The following is a 21847-nucleotide window of genomic DNA, read 5'->3' on the forward strand; positions in this document are numbered from 1 at the left end:
AGGGCACGCGCTGTCTCCGCTCTTCAAGCCAGGAAACACCGTGGGTAAGAGGCCACCCACTCTCTAACCAGAAAGTCTTTCCAGCAGTCGAGTCTCATCAAAGGAGCTCCAGCCGCATGGAAACCCGGCCTCCCTCCCCGTTCCTGTGTGTGGCGGAGCGCTCAGGCCACCCGCAAGCTTCCCGGGGGACCGGGCTCGCCCTCCCCTGCCCAGCCCGCGAGCCCTGGCCTTCCCTGGAAGCTCCCCATGCAGACAGGCCCCGTGACGCCAGCGCCCTGGCAGGGCCTAAATCATTAGCGCCGCCGAGATTAGGCTGGTAATCGCCTTGTCGGCAGGCGGTGGCGGGTGCCAGCCACCGCCAGGATGTGGGATCCTGCTGCTCCCTCGCAGGGCAGGGCGCAGGGGTAGAGCCCACGGAGGGACCCTGCTTCTCCCCCTCATGCCTCCTAGCGGGGGGGCCCCGCGGGGAATGGCTTTTCTCAGGTACTGGGGCGGGGAGGGGATGAGCAGGAGTGGTCACCCTAACCCTCCTCTGCAGAGTCCCCCAGAGACGGGGAGACAGGCATTATCCTCATTTTACCGAGGAGGAAGCTGAGGCCCACGGCCTGACCTCCTATTACACTTGGATCCAAAGCTCCCAGAGGCCAGCAGTGTGTCTGTTCCCCTTAGGTAAGGGGCTCCCCAGCCCAGGGCCACAGACTTGGGAGGACCCCAAGAGATCTGGGGGCTCCCCAGGTTAGAGGCGGATTCGCCCGCTCAGCCTGAGGGGCTCCTTAGGGCCCTTGGACCTGGGCGAGGGTGCCCCCCCCCAAGTCTCTCACCATCTCCTAGGGACCAGGAATGCTGGGTGGGGGGCCAGGGCAGCCCCAGGGGTTCAGGCCTGTGGAGCCTTGTTCCGGCCTTTTCTGGCTCCCTGGGCTGGGTTCTCCAGCTCCCCCCAGAATGAGCTCAGAGGCCTAATTGCTGCGCTGCTGCGGATGCAGGATCACCCTAGCCTGGGGCTGCGGCTCCAACGCCACCTTTGTTTGTGAACAATGGGCTCCTAAGAGGCCGGGGCCCAGGCCAGGCTTGGGCAGGAGAGGGGCCTGGGGGGTGCACTCAGCATGTCCAGCCTGAGCCCCAGGCCCTGGGCGGTTGATACAGAAGCAAATTACCGGGCTGGGGTTCTGGCTCTGACTTCAAGGGCCAGGGGCCCAGCCCCCCACAGCCCGGCTATAAAGGGCTGCCCAGGGTCTCTGTCCAGACCAGGCTCTGCTCCTGGCCAGGGAATACCATGGCTGCCACCACCACCAGCTTCCGCCAGTTCTCCACCTCCGGCTCTATCAAGGGCCTGGGCATGCCCACCGGGGGTTTCTCTCGGGTGTCCACGGTCCGCGTCGGGGGCGCCTGCCGAGCCCCCAGCCTCCTGGGAGCCGGGAGCTGTGGCAACATGTCGGTCAATTCGTCCCGCTTCATGGCGGGCATGGGGGGTGGCTACAGCGGGGGCTACTCCTGCAACCTGAGTGGGGGCTACGGCCCCAGCTACAGTGTGTCGGACGCCCTGCTGGGGGGCGGCGAGAAGGAGACCATGCAGAACCTCAACGACCGCCTGGCCTCCTACCTGGACAAGGTGCGCGCCCTGGAGGAGGCCAACGCCGACCTGGAGGTCAAGATCCGAGACTGGTACAAGAAGCAGGGCCCCGAGCCTGCCCGGGACTACAGCCACTACTTCAAGGCCATCGAGGAGCTGAAGAGCAAGGTGCGTGGACCAGGCAGCTCCCTGCCCTCTGCCCTCTGCCCTTAGTACCTGCTTCTGACTCATCCCATCCCACCTGAGTGAACATTCCTATCTTAGGTCTCCATCATTCATTCACTCCCTGGTCTTAGGCCTGGAGGACACCCCATGCAGGGAGGTTGTTTGGAGTTCTCACTTTCTGAGGGGGGGTGCGTGTTGGGGTGGTGATGGAGGAGCAGCAGGGTGGGGGGGCTCAGAATCTCAAAGGCAGCAGACGGCATCCCAGGTATAGAGGATGGTGTAGGCAAAGGAGCAGAGGCGGGGGAGAGGTTGGTGCTGGCTGCTGGGGGATGGAATGTGAGCAGGGAGGCGGCAGAGCCAGGCCCCTCTGGCTCTGCCTGCGGCACCTCTTCCAGGCAGTCCTCCTGGATGGATGGCACTTGCCTCTTCCCCCCAGATCTTGGGGTTCCTTCAACACGTTGAGGTTCAGTCTATGCCCTGCTCATTGTGCGGATCTCACTGAGGTTGGCAGGTACTCGCGCTGCCTTTGTTGTGGGTCCTCTTCACTCCCTCCATGCGGGTCAGTCTGGGGCTTCCTGAGGGCAGAGCCCGCGTCTCTCTTGGCAGGTTGGGGGGCGGGTCTGGAAGGAAGGAGCTGTGTCTTTCCTCTCAGACTGGAAACTTCAGGGAAGGGATTTCTCTTAGTCTGATGGATCTCTCTCTCTCTCTCTCTCTCTCTCTCTCTCTCTCTCTCTCTCTCTCTCTCTCTCTCTCCTCCCTCCCTGCCTCCCTCTAAGAACATGGCCTTGGCATTCTGTGGACGTGGCACTTGGGTTTTCTGCACGAACCCGCCCCTGCAGGGTCCTAGTGTTGCAACCCCTAGAGGCAGCGGGGAGGTCAATGAGAGCCAGAGAGCCAGGCTCGAGGGCAGCAGGGGTGTGGCCTGGCTGGCGCCCGCGGTCAGACTTGCTCCATTTCCTGGTGGAGAACCAGGTGTGTTGCTGCCTTTCTGGGGGCTTTGCGGGTTCCTGCCTGGGACCTGCGCCAGGCGGGGAATTCCTGCAGTTCCCTGGCAGCAGCGCTCCTGGGAGAGCCAGATCAGATACTGGGCTTGGTCTGGGCAGCGGGGCGCCCTGGGGAGCCCTGGTGAGTCAGTGTGTTCCCCAATCCATTCGGGGTCAGCCAGCTCCTCACCACCAACCCCAGTGAACCCCGCACCAGGCCTCCTCCCTCTGAGTCACTGTGCCCCTCAGGGGTTTTGGCAATGGCCCCGGCCCCTCGCCGGACCCCATTCTGAGCGGGGAGGTGAGTGGGACAGACCCACGGAGGCCTGGGGTGGCTAGCAAACTGGCCCCGGCTCAGTCTGGAAACCTAGGGCCTGACCCAGGGTGAGCCTACTGCCGAAGCTTCCCTCTCTTACATCTTCTACACTTCAGCCCTCAGTCTCCAAAAATTCCAAATTCCACCCCGCTAATCTGCTCCGTCTGGGCCTCGCTCGCCCCACCAACTCCATGGGTCTTGACTGGAGTTTCTCTTGGGCATTTCTCACAACAACAATGACAGCAGCAGTAATAATAACGAACCTTCTGCTCCTTCCTGAGTCTCCCCTGTTCGCATTTAAGCCTCCTGATGACCCAGTGGGAAAGGAAAACTTTGCCCCAGGTTTGCGGTGGGGCCAGTGGTAACCTCACTAATTAATTAATCACCTAATTAAACGAGTGTTTCCTCGGGACCCACCCTGGCCTAGGTACTACGCCCAGAGCCGAGGATTCTAAAGGGAAGGAGACAGACGTAGCCTTGTGCCCTGAATCTCAGAGTTCATGGGAGGAGGAAAGAATTTAAAAAGTCATGGAAAAATCACACTCGGGAGAAGTGCTGTGAAAGAGAGAGGGGCAGGGAGGAGGTATGTCCAGAAGGAGGGACCCTGGTGAGGAACTGATGAGGGCTTCCTGGAGGAGGTGGCAACTGAGTCTAGAGGTAAAGTTCATTGGGAAAGAGGGAGCCAGGTCCAGGTGGCTTGGGGAGTGACCCCATGGTTGTTGAGGGGTATGTGTGGGTCCCCTGGCATCATGGTTACCTATGCCTGGGCACAGTGCCCCTACCACTCTGTGAGTCCCCCAGCCGGGTCCTCAGAGGAGGAGACCACACCACAGGGACCCTCCTTCACTCGGCACACTCTCCAAAGAGCTGCGAGAGGGGTGCAGAGTCTTCCCGGGGCTGCTGAGGGTGCTTGCTCACAGAGCCCATCATCGCTCTCCCCCAGATCCTGGCCGCCACCATCGACAATGCCAGCCTGGTGCTGCAGATCGACAATGCCCGCCTGGCAGCCGATGACTTCCGCACCAAGTGAGTCTGGGCCTCCGGGGCTGCTGGCGGTGGGTCCAGCTGTGCACATCACCGGGCCCTCTGTGTGCACGAGGTGGGGGAGGGGTGGGGGGCTTGTGGGCCTCCATGGCTCATGCCTCCACCCCTCCCAGGTATGAGATGGAGCTGAATCTGCGCATGAGCGTGGAGGGCGATACCAATGGCCTGCGCCGGGTGCTGGACGAGCTGACCCTGGCCAGGGCCGACCTGGAGATGCAGATCGAGAACCTGAAGGAGGAGCTGGCCTACCTGAGGAAGAACCACGAGGAGGTGAGGCCAGCAGGGGAGTGACTGCAGGAGAAACTCGCCTGGGGACAAGCAAGGCTGGGGCCTCCCCATCTGCCTGGGCCGGGGCCCTGCTTTGCACCCAGCGCCCATCCAGGGTGGGTGCCTGGCCCTGACCTGGCTGACCCTCGGAGGGGCCCGGGGGAGGCCTGGAGGGCCTTCTCCCCACCAAGATACTTCCCATGTCCCCGAAGGCACGGCTCACTGTGTGGTGGCAGTTAACGATCTAATGAGATCGCAGACGAGGAACAGGCATGCTGATTACTACAATTAATTACAGTGGTGATAGTCATCTTCCCAGCACACAGTGATTCACAGCAATGGTCTCAGCTGACACCAACCAGCGCTGCGAGAAGGGTGTGCGTTCTCCCCTTTACCAGTGAAGAAACGGAGGCTCAGAGAGGCTGAGGGATTTATCCAAGGCTGCACAGGCATCTTCCCTCCAATCTGTCCCACCATGTCCACATCCAGCGCCAACTCCACCACTCTGCCACCTCTCCCACCTCCTTTTTCAGAGAACTCTGGATCCCAGGGACCCCAAGACTCAACCCAAGGCCCTGTAGGGGGACTAATGAGCCTGTGGCTTCCTTCTCAGCTGACCTCTGGGTTGCCCTGAGCTGGGGGAGCCCGATCCCCGAGTATCAGAAGCCCAGCAAGTGTCTCCAATTGGCTTTGAGGCTGGTGATAGGGGTTGCATTTCCTAACGAGGTCTGGTCCTGCAGCTGCTTTCCCCCTGCTGTGCCGCATGGCCGGCCGGCCGTGGGTGACAAGGGTGGTGAGCTTGTCCTGCCTCGTGCCCTCTCATGACAGAGAGTTAGGGATGGACACACAGCACACACGGGGGATGGGTCCTGAGTGTGTGTGGGGAAGATGTTTGATATCCACAGCGCTGCACAGTGAGTGGAGCCATGACCTCTGCCTCCACCTTCAGGGCGAGGAGCTGTTGGCCTGTCTGCGTCTGTCTGTCTGTCCGTCTGTCATTGACACCTGTGTCCCCCAGGTGGAGAAGGCGGGCCGCAGGCTTTCTCCCCAGGTGGCCCTGGGTGAGCGCCTGCTCTCCTCTCTGCCCAGGAAATGAACGCCCTGCGAGGCCAGGTGGGCGGGGACGTCAGCGTGGAGATGGACGCCGCCCCCGGCGTGGACCTGAGCCGCATCCTGAACGAGATGCGCGACCAGTACGAGAAGATCGCGGAGAAGAACCGCAAGGAAGCCGAGGACTGGTTCTTCACCAAGGTGGGTGGCCCGCGTGAGCAGGTGTGCGCGCACCTGTGCGTGCATGTGCGGAGTGCGGAGTGTGGGCCGGAGAACGTGTAGCCGCACAGCCTGTGCCATCTGGAAGGGCCTTTGGAAACCAGTTGGACCAACCCTCAAGTTTAGAAGCTGATCGTGAGGCCTGGAGAGGCCCCAGGGTCACACCACCCTCGGGTGCGGCCTGGGGAACCAGGTCTCCCCCGCAGCGAGGGCTCCTCCCGCACAGGCCTTTGTAGGCATGTGTGTGTTTGGATGTGTAACTCAGACCCTTAGAAGACACACAGAGAAGCGACAAGAACAGGCACAGAAAGATAAAACCCAGGCCTGTCTGGCCAATGTCGCAGCTCCCTGGGCAGCAACTAATGCAGATGCCCGCAAAGCAGGGCGGATCCCGCTGAGGGCCCATGTGGGCACCCAGGGTGTCTGTGTGCACCCATGTGGCCACCGAGGGTTGGGGCCCCACAGAGGCCAGCGAGGTGCTGACAGAGCAAGTCCAGGAGGTCAGGGCTTAGGGGTGGCCCCTGCCCTCGGCCCCATGTCCACAAGCCTCCTCAAGCCCCCACGGCCCACCTGCTTCCAGACCGAGGAGCTGAACCGCGAGGTGGCCACGAACACCGAGGCCCTGCAGAGCCACAGGACGGAGATCTCCGAGCTCCGCCGCTCCGTGCAGAACCTGGAGATTGAGCTGCAGTCCCAGCTCAGCATGGTAGGGCTTCCGTCCCTCCCCTCCCCTCCCTGCCTCCCCCCTGCCATCCCAGGGCTATCTCCACTCGGAGAACCAGACTCCCTCACAAATGTCACTTCACCCAGCGACATGGCCCCTTGCTGCCCCAGTTACCACCCCGCCTAGCTACTGGGTGCACCCACAACCCCCCACGGTGGGCTCCTCTGGGTGGGGAAGGGTCCCGCCTCGGTCTTATCCATCCCCTGCACTTTGGCCACAGAAAGCATCGCTGGAGGGCAGCCTTGCGGAGACCGAGGCGCGCTACGGGGCGCAGCTGGCCCAGCTGCAGGGGCTCATCGGCAGCATCGAGCAGCAGCTGGGCGAGCTCCGCTGTGACATGGAGCGTCAGAACCACGAGTACCAGGTGCTGCTGGACGTGAAGACCCGGCTGGAGCAGGAGATCGCCACCTACCGCCGCCTGCTGGAGGGCGAGGACGCCCAGTGAGTGGGGGCGCCTGGGCACATGCTTCGCCCAGGGAGGGGTGATTGAGCTGCAGTGGCAGCCCCAGCAAAGGCCAGGAGGAAGTGTGGAGGCTTGCAGGGGGCGACACAGAGACCGCTGGCTGGGGTCCGGCTGAGAGGAGCACTGAAGGCCACCTTAGAGCCAGCGGACTAGGTGGTGTAGGCATGCGGGTGCCAGGGAGGGGCTCTGCACAGGATGGGCATGATCGAGAGGTCTCAGAGCCTTCACTCTGGCTTCAGACGGAGAGCTGCATCAGCGAGGCCGGGGGGCACGGGGATCTGCCGGGAGGCTGAGGAAGGGGCAGGGGCAGGGTAAGGGGCAGGGGCAGGGGCAGGGGCAGGGGCAGGGGCAGGGAAAGGCCTGGGCGTGGGGGCAAGCGTGGCTCACAGCGGGACTCAATCAGTGCTGAGTGAGCACGTGAAGGCCTGGGTAACGATGAGCCTGGGTTTCTGGGTCCCATGACTTGTGGTTGGCGACGCCATTACCCAGGATGGGATGAGGACCAGGGCGGCATCTGGTTTGGAGTTGGGAAGGTGGATCTGGGCCCTGCTGTACAGGGGCTGAGACTGTCCTTAGTCATGTGCTCCAGCTTTTCTGTATCCTGAAGATGGTGAAGTCCCCTTTCCCGTGGTCGGCAAACTGCGGCTCGCGAGCCACATGCGGCTCTTTGGCCCCTTGAGTATGGCTCTTCCTAAGCCTTAGGAGTACCCTAATTAAGTTAATAACAACGTACCTACCTATATAGTTTAAGTTTAAAAAATGTGGCTCTCAAAAGAAATTCCAATCGTTGTACTGTTGATATTTGGCTCTGTTGACGAATGAGTTTGCCGACCACTGGTCTAACCACAGTCTCTCTTGCTTTAATTGAGTCTATTTGTGGGGTCCTTCTAGGTACAGGAAAACGTGCTCAGCTTCTTGTACATCCCTGGCTAGCTGCAAAGGGCCTCTGGGCCTCTGTTGGGGTGGCCCCTTTCCATACTCCTGCCCACCGGGCCTGTGCCCTTTGACCCTTGCGGTTGCCATTCTTTTCTGTGCACTCCCAGCTGGGATTCCTCTTTGGTTTTCTGGGACCTCTCTCCCCTCACCCTGGGGCTCCCCAGCTGCTTCTCCTCCCGGGGGACAGGGCTCCCAGCATCACCCCTGGGTTGACAGGTCCCCTCTCCCTCCCTGCAGCCTGGCCAACCAGTACTCCTCGTTCCTGGCCTCGCAGCCCACACCGGAAGGTAAGAGTCAGCCCCATCCTGCCCAGGGGAGGCGGGAGAGTGGGAGGACCCTTCTTTGTGGGAGATGGGGGAGGGGCTCCGGCCTGAGGTTCCCTGCCCCACCCCCCTTCCCTCTGCAGCCACGGTGACCAGCCGCCAGGTGCGCACCATCGTGGAGGAGGTCCAGGATGGCAAGGTGGTCACCTCCCGGGAGCAGGTCCACCGCTCTACCCACTGAGCCCTTCCCACTTGCAACAGCCCAGCCTCGAGGGTCACGGGGCAGCCCTCGCCTCCAGCCCCCCGCACGCTACTGCTGACCCCATGCGCCCGTCGGGGCCACTGCCCGAGAGCTGTTGCCTTTCTGTACCTGCTTCCCAAAGCCCTCACGGGGGCCTCCTGAGTTGGCCCCAGTGACCACTATTAAAGCTTGGCCTGAAGTTCAATGCCTCCTGGGGTCCAGTGTGGTCATTGGTGTGGGGCGGTGTGGGCTGAGGGACTGGGGGGGGGGAGGAGAGTCTGTTAAATTTTGGGGTGGTGGATGCCTGGCTGGCGTGGCTCAGTGGTTGAGCATCGACCTGTGAACCAGGAGGTCACGGTTCGATTCCCGGTCAGGGTACATGCCCAGGTTGCGGGCTCCATCCCAGTGTGAGGTATGCAGGAGGCAGCCCATCAGTGATTCTCTCTCATCATTGATGCTTCTGTCTCTCCCTCTCCCATCCTCTCTGAAATCAATAAAAATGTATTTTAAAAATTATGGGGGGTGGTGCTTTTCACCTGCCAACCAGTTCTACCCACCTCAAACAGGCCTGGGGCTCCTGGGAGGACGAGAGGGAAGGAGGCAGGAGGACCTAGGGCTCAGGGATGGGACAGCCCCAGAAGCTGGGACCGTGTCTGAGAAGCAGCCCCTGGGGTCGCCATTGCCTGTGCTGGCCCCTGGGAGGGCCCCTAGGGCTCCCAGGGAGCTGTGCCTATTATAGACGCTCCCGCCTTCGCCTCCGTCTTGGGGAGAGAGGCCGGGCAGGGCTTCCTGAAGGGTGGTCCGGGACATGGATGGGTGAGAGGAGGTGGCAGCGGCACAGCCCAGGAAACCAGACGGGCTCTGCCCAGCTCGGGGGTGTGTGTGGGGCGGGGTGACCGCTGTGTAAGTGAGTGTGGGGGGCTGTCTTGTTTGCTTTGGTGGCTTGGCAGCTGCCGGGCTATTGGGGAATCTCTGTCGGCTGCTGGCGGGGGCTGTCCGGGCCTGCCTGGGAAGTGGAAGCCATCGGCAGCCTGAGACACGACCACATTCCGCCCAACCTGTCTGCTGGGGCGCTGGGGTGCTGGGACCCAGGCAGGGCAGGGGAGCGCTGTAGGGTGGCTCAGGGTCCATCCCGAAGGGCCATGTCAGGGGAAGGACCTGTATGGGGGGACTGGCTGGGAGGGTCTCAGGAATGCGAAGGTGTGTGCCCTCACCTTACCCTGAGGCCTCTTGGGGTGTAGGAGGGCTAGGGAGGTGGAAGGGGGCCTGGCCATCACTTCTCCTAGTTCCCTTTTACCACGAGGCGCTCCCCGCAGTGATCATGTCCCCATCTGGTAGCTAAGCTCCTCTTTGCGCCCCTGTTAGGGAGTCCCGGGGTTGGGACAGGTCAGAACACTGGCCAGATGGACTTGTAGCCCCTGGGAGCGCTCCCCTGGGGTCAGGGCTGGGCAGGGGGGGGCAGTGTGCCTGGCCCCTTGGGGAAGGGTCTGGAGCTGTGGGATGAGGAGTGAAACGCTGCCAGCCTAGTTCTGAAGGTGTGGGAGGCAGCAGGACACGATCCCCCTCAAGCCCCGGTCTCCTTAGCTATAACACGGGGTGGTCATCTGAGACTGACAGCGTGACTCTGTTGTGTGCTGAGCCTGGTGGTTTAGGTTCAGGTGCCAAGCGGAATGGGGGCTCCATCCTCGCTGCCTCCCCAGCCCCCAGTCCTGGGCCGGTGCGTTGAAGGACAGTAACCTCAGGCTGGGGGTGGGGGAGCTGCCGGGTTCCCCAACCTTTCCCCTACCAGGCCCAGGGGCCAGGTGGGCTGGGCTGGGGTGGCAGCCGCCTGGAAGGGCCTGGGACGGTGACGTCCTGCCTCTCCTCTTCCCCTGGAAGGGCCTGGGACGGTGACGTCCTGCCTCTCCTCTTCCCCGTATTAGGTCATGGGAAAGCATAGCTCGAGGGCCTGCCTGAATCACAGGTGACGGGCTTAAGAACAGAGACACGCACACGCATATGCAAACACCCAGCATAGGGGTTCGGAGATATGAGGCAAAGCCCGGGTGGTGGGAGGGCAGGGGGCCCACAGGCACCTGGGAGCTGGCCGCCCGCCAGGGGTGATGAAAGCCCAGGGGAATGGAAAGAGGATGAAGCCTATTGTCATCGCAGCCCCCGCCCACCACTCAGCCTGTTATAAAGGAGGCAGGCGAGCCCCAGCCACAAAGGCACCTCAGGTTTCTCTCCTCTCCAGCCCTCTCGCTCTGTGCCTGCCTGCCACCCGCTGCCACCACCATGACCACCACCATCCGCCAGTTCACCTCCTCCAGCTCCATCAAGGGCTCCTCCGGCCTGGGGGGCGGTTCGTCCCGCACCTCCTGCCGGCTGTCTAGCGGCCTGGGTGCCGGCTCCTGCAGGCTGGGGTCCGCCAGTGGTCTGGGCAGCGCCCTGGGCAGTGCCATGGGGAGTGGCAGCTACTCCAGCTGCTACAGCTTCGGCTCTGGCAGTGGCTATGGCAGCAGCTTCGGGGGTGTCGACGGGCTGCTGGCGGGAGGCGAGAAGGCCACCATGCAGAACCTCAACGACCGCCTGGCCTCCTACCTGGACAAGGTGCGCGCCCTGGAGGAGGCCAACACGGAGCTGGAGGTGAAGATCCGGGACTGGTACCAGAAGCAGGCCCCGGGGCCCGCCCGCGACTACAGCCACTACTACCACACCATCGAGGACCTGAAGAACAAGGTGGGCACTGGGGAGGGCTCTGTGGGGACCATGGCTTCTCCCACATCTCCTGCCCAACCTGGAATCCAGCCTGGGGGCTGTCACAGGGCCTCAGGGGGCCCAGGACAGCTTGGCTCCAGCGTGGCCTCTGGGAGCCCACCTTGGAGCTGCTCTGTGGCTCATGTTATTCGTTTTTGGGGGGCAGCAGGCTGGGCCAGGGGCAAACAGGTCTCAGGGGGCTCCTTCGAGGCTCCGTGTCCTTATCACAGAGCTTCTTGCCACCTCATGAGTGATAGGATAAGGCGAATGGACACAGCTGGAGGGCTGGGCGGGCTCATGAATTTGCTGGGTATGTGGGCACCTCTCTCCTCGGAGCCCTAGGGGGCTTGGGGCAATGGTGGGGTCAGGGGTCTGAGTGAGCATCCCATGGCACCTGCTGGGAGGCGGGGACAGGAGAGAGGGGGCGGGGCCTCAGGAGGCCTCTTGCAAGCCTTATTTGGGGATTTTTTCTGGCTTCCCCATCCCTCCTGCTGCTCCCTCAAAAACTGGGCCTAGCAAACCCTGGGGTGGGGAGAGCTGCCCACTGGAGTCCTGAGCCAAGGTTTAGCAGGAGTCGAGACTTCTGATTGGAAAATACTCTTTAGTGAGGATTCTTTTAGCCTCCCTTTTGGGGGAGACTCTCAGGGGCACCATGTCCCCAGCTGTAAAGTGTGGGGGTTGCCCACATCCCCTCTGCTTTCTGGGTTTCTGGGACAGTTTCTGCCTGGAGGCATCCCCCCACCCCACTCCCCTCCCACCTCTGTTCTCGGGCTCCCAGCCTGAGAGCTCCCAGGCTGCCTGCTCTGGGAGTCTGTGTTGAGGAGGTAGGTCCTGGGGGGACAGGAGGCAAGTTTCAACGCATTAGACTCTCACTGGCATGGATTTTGTCAACAATTACACACAAGAAAGGAGAGAGGCTGGGCGGGAAGGGAGTCTTCCTGAAGAAGGCGGCCCCATCCTGGCCCCCGGCAGGAAGGCCCATCTCAGAACCCTGGTCTGGGCTGAACCACCCGCACCCAGTGATCCGACTCTTCCCCCACTTCCCCAGATCCTCACGGCCACCGTGGACAACGCCAGTATCCTGCTGCAGATCGACAATGCCCGCCTGGCTGCTGATGACTTCCGTACCAAGTGAGCCTTCGCCACTGAGCTGGGGAGGCACTGGGGCACCCCTCCCCACCCTGGGACCCTGGGTTGCTTGTGATACAGGCCAGGAGCTGGGGGTGGGGGATTCTACCTCTTAGTCCAGGATGCAGCAGATTCTGAAGGTCGCAGGGCTGAGGTGATGGACGAGGAGGCAGGAGGGAGAGGTAGGAAGCGAGGCGGAGTAGGGCCTTGCCCTGCCTGTTCCCAGGGCCTCAGGCTGGACTTTGCTTCCACTCCTCGCCACCATCATTCTTCATAAGCCCGTGGAGCCCTGGCGAAAGCAGGGTGCTGGCCAGGACCTGGACCTGCCAGTCCCAGTGTCCACATGGAAGTCTCTGGTTCCCTTTGCAGGTTTGAGACGGAGCAGGCCCTGCGTGTGAGCGTGGAGGCCGACATCAACGGCCTGCGCCGGGTGCTGGACGAGCTGACCCTGGCCAGGGCCGACCTGGAGATGCAGATCGAGAACCTGAAGGAGGAGCTGGCCTACCTGAGGAAGAACCACGAGGAGGTGAGGCGGAGGGGGTGGCAGGGGCTCCAGGGCTGGCCACCTGACAGGGCTGCCCTGTCTGAGGAGCCCTGATCCCGGGGGTCCAGAGCCAGCATGCAGGCCAGCCTCCTTCCTGCTCCCCTGCATCGGAGGAACCTCCCAGGGGCCCATGAGGCCTCCTCTGCCCTCCCCTGCTTTAACCTCCCTCCCAAGGACAGGGTAGAAGTGAAGAGGTCCCCTTGTCCCAGCCCAGACCCTTGAATCTGGGCCCCATGCAGAAGTTTGGAAATTAGAGGGGATATTCTGGGGGCACAGGCCCAAGAATGAGATTTTATCTTTGGGGGGAGACACAGAACCTACCCTCAGGGTGCCCACAGCCTGATGGGGGAGGCAGAACCCATACAGAGCAGGTGAACAAGTCGTTAGGAGGGTCAGAGGGGAGAGGGCAGGCAGAATGAGGGAGAGGTCTGGAGAGCTTGTGTGGGAAGGGCTGGAGTGAGAGGCCAGGGCAGGCCCGGATGCCCACACCACAGTCCCCGTCCTCCACAGGAGATGAACTCCCTGAGAGGCCAGGTGGGCGGCGAGATCAACGTGGAGATGGACGCTGCCCCGGGCGTGGACCTGAGCCGTATCTTGTCGGAGATGCGTGACCAGTACGAGAAGATGGCCGAGAAGAACCGCAAGGACGCCGAGGACTGGTTCTTCAGCAAGGTACCAGAGGCCTCTCCCAGCGATGGGGTGCAGGAACCGAGTCCCCACCGCAAGCCCAGGGCCTGGCATCTTGGGGGCACCCTCTCCTCAGTGAGCCAAGTGCACCCCAGGAGTTCAGGCTCACCCATGGCATCAATGGGCTGGGAGCTCAGCTAAAGCTAGGATCTGGGGGTGGGCGGGGAGCCCCACTCAAGAACACAGCCAGAGGATAAAGGCCCCGGGACCCTCCACCTCTCCTGCAAGAAGTCAAGAATGGCACCAGGGTCCTGGCTACCGGTCCTTAGCAGGGGAGGGGGAAGGGACCCATTAGGGTTCTCAAGTTTCCTACTCTTGTGCCCTCCACCTATAGGGATTAAAGATAAAACTTAACATATTCCCAAGGTTTCGGGACTTTGGGAAGTGGGAAGCTGATGAGAGACACTCCCCGCACAGTCAGGTTTAGGAAGAGGGCCCAGGGGAGGCCAGGAAGGCGGACAAGGTCAGGGGGTTATGGGGCGTGGGGGGGCCCCATGTGCCTGTCTGGGCACCGAATGGGTCCTGGGCTGAGGATATGCAGGGCGTGGTGGTTGTCTGACTTGGAGAAGGGACCCCAGGCTCACGCGGCACCGTCCTGTGTTCTGTCTGCAGACCGAGGAGCTGAACCGCGAGGTGGCCACCAACACGGAGCTGGTGCAGAGCAGCAAGAGCGAGATCTCCGAGCTCCGGCGCACCATGCAGGCCCTGGAGATCGAGCTGCAGTCCCAGCTCAGCATGGTAGGGGTGCGGCCAGGCCTGGGGTGGGCCCCGGGCCCTGCTGGGGGCACCGACCACCCTCTCTGACCCTGTTCCTCCTGCACCCCTGCAGAAAGCATCCCTGGAGGGCAGCCTGGCGGAGACGGAGAACCGCTACTGCGTGCAGCTGTCCCAGATCCAGGGGCTGATTGGTAGCGTGGAGGAGCAGCTGGCCCAGCTGCGCTGTGAGATGGAGCAGCAGAACCAGGAGTACAAGATCCTGCTGGATGTGAAGACCCGGTTGGAGCAGGAGATCGCCACCTACCGCCGCCTGCTGGAGGGAGAGGACGCCCAGTGAGTGGGGGCCTGGGGCCAGGGCTGTGGGCCTGGGGCTGGGGGCGGGGCTGGAGATCGAAGACCCATATCTGATCTCCCTTCTCTGTTTTCTTTGCAGCCTGACTCAGTACAAGCCGAAAGAACGTAAGAATCTTGGACCGTGGTCTCTGCGGGTGGAGCAGCACGGGGCAGGCACCCATCTGCACCTTGCTGGGGGAGGGTCCCCCGGAGCTCCAGGAAATGATGGCTGATCCTTAGTGAGGGTGGGAGAAGGGACCCAGTAGGGTTCAGGACTGATGCTCAGGGGAATCAGACAGGGAGACACTGCCTGGCCCAATGGGGGCAGGGCAGGGAGATGGTCCTTAATCCTGGAGTCCTAGTGTGATGGGGGAAACCTGGTCCTAGCTCTGAAGGCCGTCCTCTGATGGGGAGGCAGGGACCAGGTCTCATGACTTTTGCTCTGAGACCCTGCAGATGAGCGAAAGCAGACTGGACTCTAGCCTGGAGGGAGAAAGGGGCTTGGTCCTTGTCCTCTGGACCCCAGGGAACATAACCCAATAGCCCCGTGGTCCGCAAACTGCGGCTCAGCAAACCGTGGCTCGTGAGCCACATGCAGCACGTGGTATTTTGTGGAAGAGCCACACTCAAGGGGCCAAAGAGCCGCATGTGGCTCGCGAGCCGCGGTTTGCCGACCACAGCCCTAGCCTGATGGAGGCGATGGGGACCAGGTGCAGGCCTTGGAGAGCCCCGCCCAGGCTGATGGGGGAGACAGGAGCACAGTCCATGCCCCGGAAACTGCAGAGAAATGGAGTAGACCCATGTTGTGGGCACCCCGTCTGCGAGGTGCTGCTCTTGCAGAAGGACACGTGGGTCAGAATCACCCCACCCACCTGGGGGGCTGGGGCACCAGCAGAGGGACAAGCTGGAAGGGAGGGAGCCATGAGGGCAGAGGGACAGTGTGGATGTGATGCCGAGGAGCCAGCAGAGGCGTGGACACCGTGGCTGTGGTGGAAAGAGCGGGCTCCTCTCAGGGGTGGGGTGAGCCAGGCTCTCTGGGCCCCTGCCCCCCTCTGAGTGTCTGTCTCCCGCAGCCGTGACCACCCGTCAGGTGCGCACCATTGTGGAAGAGGTGCAGGACGGCAAGGTCATTTCCTCCCGCGAGCAGATCCACCAGACCACCCGCTGAGGACCCTGCTCACCTGTCCCGCCCCCCAGGGCCCTCATCAGCCCTGCAGCCTCGACCTCCCCAGCCTGAGCCCCATGGCTCCCGTCCCTTTCCCACACCCCGTGCCTGACCAATAAAACTTGTTGACTCAGACGTGGAATGCCCCCTGATTGTGGCCACTGAGGGGGCCCCCTGAGGGAGGGGTGAACGGAAGCGGAGCCGGGGGATGGGACAGGGAGGAGTCCGCAGAAGCCCACTGTTGTTGACTTAGAGTCTCGGACCAGGGTAAGGAGTAGGTCTGGGCAGAGCTTGTGTGTGGTGGTCCCAGGGAAGGTGGTGCAGGCCGGGCCAGACCAGGGTGCTGCCAGTGTATGGGGGGTCTTAGGTGGCCTCTTCGTGTCCTCTAAGTGGGTCTGTGGCCTCGGGCAGTCGCTTCCCCTTGCTGAGCCTCATTCTCTCATCCATAAATGGGTGAGCAGATTTCAGGTGTGGGAGCCAGAGGCCCACGGGATGTTGCATTCAATTGCTCCTCAAGGTCCCTCCTCCGAGAGGGGGCAGGATAAAAGTCTGGGTTCTCTTGGGAGAGGCACCGGGGGAGGGGAGATGGTTAGGGCCTCCATTGCCCAAGAGAAAGGGGGAATCTCTCAGGAATGTTTCCTTAAATGGTCAGCTGCCGCTCGGGATGGGGTGCTGGGGCGTAGGTTGTCCTGGGGAGCAGGACCATCCTCCCTGGCAGCCTGCGGGTGGGGTGGTGGGAAATGCATCCTGGGGAGGGGCCAGGGCAGCCCCGCGCAGCCACGCCCAGGACCCTGTGGGCCCCGCCCCTTTCAGGGGAGGAGCCTGACACCAGGAAGTCTGCCTTTGAGTGAATCCGGAAACCATGGGGTGGGGTGAGCCTGCTTTCCTGGTTTTCCACTAGAAGTGGGAGTGGGTGGAAGGGGTGAGTGAGAGGAGGGGTGCCCCCACCCCACCCCGATTCACGGACAGGCCTGGGACTGTCTGCTGCTGCACAATCAGACCTGGGTGTCCCAACCCCTGCTGCATCCTGGTGCCTGGAGGCGGGGGGCGGGGCTTGGGCGGGGAGGGGGCAGGAGCGGGTGGGGCAGTGGCTATCTTTCTGTCTAGCTAGGAAGTGGGCAGCTGGGGTGGGGCTTTGGGGCCGGTCCCAGGCCCGCGCTGGACCGCAGAAGCCACAGGAAGCGAGGAGTGAGATGAGCCCCAGCTAACGGCCCTTCTGGCCCTGATTCCGGGGAGGACAAGGACGGCGAGCTCCTTCCCATGGCTGCGGCCCGGACCCCCTGCCTGCAGAGGCCACTGCAGCCCCGCCTGCGGGCTGGGCCTGCAGGTGCTGCTCTGTCAGCGGCTGGCGCCTCTCCCTGCCTGAGCAGCAGCCAGGACAAGGATGCAGGCCAGGCAGGTGGCATCGTATCCCCAGGCCCCCGCCGCACATCCGGCCACAACCAGCAGAACCAGCCCCAGGCCGAGGATGGCTCCTCCGGAGGGTGATCTCATTTATTTGAACAACCTTCCTAGGAAGCAGGAAGGCTCTGGGAAGAGGCGCCTCATTGTGTGAACGGGGACACTGAGGCTCTGAGGAACAGTGACTCAGCCCTTGCACGGCAGGGATGGAGCAAGGTGCTGCCGGGAGACGCTGTGCTGGGAACCGGCACCCGGAGCCCCACCTCCTGCCCCACCTCCGGCCCATGGGAGGCAGCGGTTCTCTCTCCACAGACGGGGCCTCCTCCTACGCTGCAGGGGCTGCGGAGGGGTCAGAGTGTGGGGCTGGCCAGGGCTTCCCTTCTTGTTTGTTTCTTTTCTTTTTATTGTTGCCCCTCTGCTGGGGAAGAAGACCCTGCCCCCAAAGTGAGGGGGCGGGTGGCTCCGGAGGCCATAACACAGGAGCAGCCTGATGTGCTGAGAGCTGAGTTAGGAGAGGCAGTGGCTGCCCTGCTGGGGTTGGGGTTCGCGGGAGATAGTCCTGGGCCCAGCAAGGGGATGCCCACTCTCTCCGGGAGTGCTCAGCCCAGGCCTGGGCAGGTGGGGGCCACAGGGCACAGACGAGGTTCAGGGGACTATGGCCTCTTGGGGATGGCGTGGGAAACTTTGGTGGCTTTTTCCAGGCACCCCAAGCTGACCCAGTGGCTGGGGACATTGCCTGTGGCTGGGCTGGGAGGCCCAGCTGTGGGTTCTATATAGAGTCTCATGGTTCATCCGTACCCACCCACTCACGGCACAGAATGTTTTGCCCCAAATGGTTAACCGGTCGGTAACTGCCCTCAGCGTGCCTCACCCGCTCTCATAGGATGGACACACACCCACCTGATTCCCAGGCTCAGGCCCCATGGGTAGCCAGCCCCTGAGACTGCCTCCACCACGCCCCCACCCTGGGAGGGTGACCACAGGCAGTACACTGCCCACAGTACTGCCCCGCTCTGTGCCTGGGTCTGCATGGGGACCAGGGGAAGCAAGAGACACCGGCTCTGGCCTGCAGGGACCCTAGCCTAGGAGGGTGAGCACGGCACAGTGGTGGGCTGACAATACGCCCTTCGCCCTTATGCAGTGTGGGCCTCCTGTGCCACCCATGCTGTGGGTGGCTGAGGAGAACATTGGGACCAGAGCCAGGACAGTTCTCCCACCAGGCACAGGGCTCAGGCTGTAGCCAACATTGACCCAGCCATGGGCTTCCCTGAGGGTTGTGTAGACCATTGTGAGGGGCTGTGACAGCCCCTGCCCTTAGAAGGGGGGCATCAAACATGGGCGAGCTTGGCATTCAGATTCACCCAGATCCTGGGACCGGTCATGGGGCCAGCGCCTGAGTCAGGGACATTTGTTCACCCCCAGAGAGCCTGCCACACCCCCTGTAAGCCCCTCACCCTATCACAGCTGAGCACACTGTATTGGGATTGTCTCTGCCCCCAGTCCTTCCAATTGGTATGCCCTTAGGGTTTCTCTTCTTATTGTTTTTTGTTGTTGCTCATTTGTTTGTTTTTCCATATCAATGCACATAGTAGGCGCTTTATAAATATCTGTGAATAAATGCAATATGGCCACCAGTCTGTGCTAGGTGCTTTATTTATTTCGCCTCTAACATGCCTGTGAAGTAGTGCTGATCTTCCCATTTCCCAGAGAAGAAAACTGAGGCCCAGAGAGGCACAAAGACTTATCCAGTATCTGGTCCCTGCTTGCCTGGCTCCAGACTGCTCTGTCCTGGCTCATCCAGCCTCTTCTCTCTTCGTCCTCCCCCGGAGCCCATGGATCTGGCTGCCACCAGGAGCTTAAGGCCCTGCAGCCCCCTCTTCCCTTCCCTCAGTTTCCCTGGGGCCTACTTCCCTTGCTGTCCCTCCCCCAGGCCTGGCTGGTTACCAGAAAGAAAACAGTCCTAGCACCTACCTTGTCCTGGTGATGCTGTGCAGTGGGCTGATGCTGTGCAGTGGGCTGATGCTGTGCAGTGGGCTGATGTTGATGCAGTGGGCTGGATGCTGTGCAGTGGGCTGATACTGATGCAGTGGGCTGATGCTGGTGCAGTAGGCAGATGCTGATGCAGTGGGCTGATGCTGGTGCAGTAGGCAGATGCTGATGCAGTGGGCTGATGCTGATGCAGTGGGTTGTTGATGTTGATGCAGTGTGCTGATGCTGGTGCAGTGGGCTGATGCTGTGCAGTGGGCTGATGCTGATGCAGTGGGCTGATGCTGTGCAGTGGGCTGATGCTGATGCAGTGGGCTGATGCTGTGCAGTGGGCTGATACTGATGCAGTGGGCTGATGCTGTGCAGTGGGCTGATGTTGATGCAGTGGGCTGATACTGATGCAGTGGGCTGATGCTGTGCAGTGGGCTGATGTTGATGCAGTGGGCTGGATGCTGTGCAGTGGGCTGATACTGATGCAGTGGGCTGATGCTGGTGCAGTAGGCAGATGCTGATGCAGTGGTCTGATGCTGGTGCAGTAGGCAGATGTTGATGCAGTGGGCTGATGCTGATGCAGTGGGTTGTTGATGTTGATGCAGTGGGCTGATGCTGGTGCAGTGGGCTGATGCTGTGCAGTGGGCTGATGCTGATGCAGTGGGCTGATGCTGATGCAGTGGTTGTTGATGTTTATGCAGTGGGTTGTTGATGTTGATGCAGTGGGCTGATGCTGATGCAGTGGGCTGATGCTGATGCAGTGGGTTGTTGATGCTGATGCAGTGTGCTGATGCTGTGCAGTGTGCTGGAGCAGGGCCCAGGGATCTGGATAGGATGCTGATGATCAGTCAGGTTTGTGAATCTGGCAAGTGGAGGCATGGCATTGGCCAATAATATTTCCTGGCCAACTCTGGAATGAGATGACTTCATACCTGAGATGGGACGGCCCCAGAAGAGAGGAATGAGGTGAACCCACCACCTGGAGGTGCTCTGTGCCCACCTGGCCTGGTGATTCTGGCGTTTGGCAACCTTGGGGCAGGTGTAATGGAGGAAATGCTCCCCACTCCTTCTCTGCCAACTCAGATGTCTGAGGCCCAGCTGGAGCCACCGCTAGTTCAGCCATCTTCCCACAAGGATCTCAGAGGCAGCCCCTCCTTTATTGCTGGGCTGAGAGCTGGTAACACTCACCCAGCTGCATCCTAAGGGCAGAGCATCTCAGGGCTTCCTACACTTGGTGCTATTCCCACCTCAGTGAGCTCCCCCAGGTCAAATTATAAGGTCCAAGGTCAGAGACTATGTGCTTGGTCTGTGGTGTGAATGAGTGGTTCGATGGGTTGGTCAGCAACTTTATTCCTGCAGCTTCTCAGCCCAGGCAGCTCCCTGGACCCTCCGTGCTGGGCCTGTGTGCACCCCTCCCTGCACCTGCAGGGATGGGGGAGGGGAGGTGATCCAATTAGAAAGGAGGCGGAGGCTGTGCTGGGGACCGAGAGGGAAAGCTCCCAGAGCCGGGTTCGAGTCCCTGCTCTTTGGCCTCCATGCTGTGTAACCTGGGAAAAGTCTCTCACTCTCTTTGGTGGGAGCTTGGTGGCCTTTGGTGACCTCAAAGGTCATTTCCAGTTCTGAGGGTGATGAGTCTGTAGTTGGCCCTGACCTCCAGGCCCACCCTGACACCTGGGATGGTAGGATTTTTTTTGTCCAAAATTCCAAGGCCCCTTTACCCATTTGCGGAGTGTAGGGAAGGAGGGAGCATCTCCCAGGCTTAGTCCTAAAGGCGTGTGCTGGGCCCCAGGTCTGCTAATACCACTGGGCCCTGTGCCCACAAGCCAATGACTGACGGAGCGCCATGCTGCAATGGCAAAGCCTGGCTCTGCTGAGGCAGAGAGTTTCAAGGTGGTATCGCCCAGCAGAGCTCAGGCTGAGGCAGGCCCTCTCTGCTCCTCACCTTGACAGAGGCACTTCCGAGCAAGGGCAGTGGCCAGCTCTGTGGGTCACCCCCTCAGACCACGCCGAGGAGGCCTCTGACTTTGGGTCTAGAGACCCTCCCAATCCTGCCTCCAGCCCTTGGGCCAAGGTCATGCCCACTGTGGGCGAGCTCCTTCCAGGGAGGAGGCTGAGCCTAGACACACCTTGGTCCCTGCCTCTAAGACATGGTGGGCGAGTGGGGATGTTAGGGGCAGACATAGAACAGTGGGTCCTCGCGATAGCTGTAAGACACATTAATCATGCTCTGTTATTCCGATTGTTCTGTTCTGATTAGAGAAAGCACATTCTGACCTGGCTGAGAGTTGTATGCCCCGGGACATGGGAGTCAACCTCGGAATGCGTCCATTCCTCTCTTCCAGAGCTGCCTATCATCATGGAAAGTTTAACAAGCCTGTTGCCAAAACAATCTGGTCCCACAGGTGCCCTCCCTTTGCGACCACCAGCCTGCATTGCCTGTAACCTGTAACCGTTATACTATACCTGCTTCCCCATGCCTGTCACTCCGACTTTCCCAGGTAATCTTTGTCCTTCTTCCCAATGTAAGCATATGGAGGGGTGCAGAGCAGATTTTCGTGGATGGCCTGCTGCTCTCCCATACTGCTGGCAGTATTGGAATAAGCACTCATACATGATTCAACCCTGTGCCTGCTCCATTGGCTCAAGTAGTGACAGGCAGCCCGGACCCATCCTTGTCCGGTTTCAGAGATGGCCTGAGCTTGGTTCTAGTCCCAGGCTAGTGACTTTAGGGGAATCGCCCCCTCTCTTGGTTTCCCTCTACTTCACAGAATGAGTTCAAGACAAAGATGTATGTTGGAGATGCATAGAGAGAGTGGCGCAGGAAGGTGGAAAGGGCTCAAGCTGGGCAAACGGACAGACGGGGGTTCCAACCTCAGCTCCCCATTGACTAGGGTCTTGGGGAGCCCCCTTATCCTCCC

General features: G+C 61.3%; 2 protein-coding genes across 2 annotated transcripts; both read left to right on the top strand.

Moving 5' to 3' along the window:
• Positions 1-1123: 1123 nt before the first annotated feature.
• LOC118671192 (keratin, type I cytoskeletal 42) lies at positions 1124-8446 on the top strand. Its single transcript, XM_036339031.1, has 8 exons — positions 1124-1738; positions 3978-4060; positions 4192-4348; positions 5435-5596; positions 6195-6320; positions 6559-6779; positions 7975-8024; positions 8144-8446. The coding sequence occupies exons 1-8, from the start codon at positions 1274-1276 to the stop codon at positions 8239-8241; spliced, it is 1362 nt and encodes a 453-aa protein (XP_036194924.1). The 5' UTR covers positions 1124-1273; the 3' UTR covers positions 8242-8446.
• A 1977-nt stretch (positions 8447-10423) lies between these two features.
• KRT17 (keratin 17) lies at positions 10424-15686 on the top strand. The gene is made up of 8 exons (XM_036339032.1): positions 10424-10959; positions 12026-12108; positions 12475-12631; positions 13160-13321; positions 13949-14074; positions 14166-14386; positions 14487-14512; positions 15460-15686. Exons 1-8 carry the CDS (start codon positions 10516-10518, stop codon positions 15552-15554), a joined length of 1314 nt encoding a protein of 437 aa, XP_036194925.1. The 5' UTR covers positions 10424-10515; the 3' UTR covers positions 15555-15686.
• Positions 15687-21847: the final 6161 nt, after the last annotated feature.

Source organism: Myotis myotis, unplaced genomic scaffold (genome assembly GCF_014108235.1).
Source record: "Myotis myotis isolate mMyoMyo1 unplaced genomic scaffold, mMyoMyo1.p scaffold_m19_p_17, whole genome shotgun sequence".
Taxonomy (NCBI): domain Eukaryota; kingdom Metazoa; phylum Chordata; class Mammalia; order Chiroptera; family Vespertilionidae; genus Myotis; species Myotis myotis.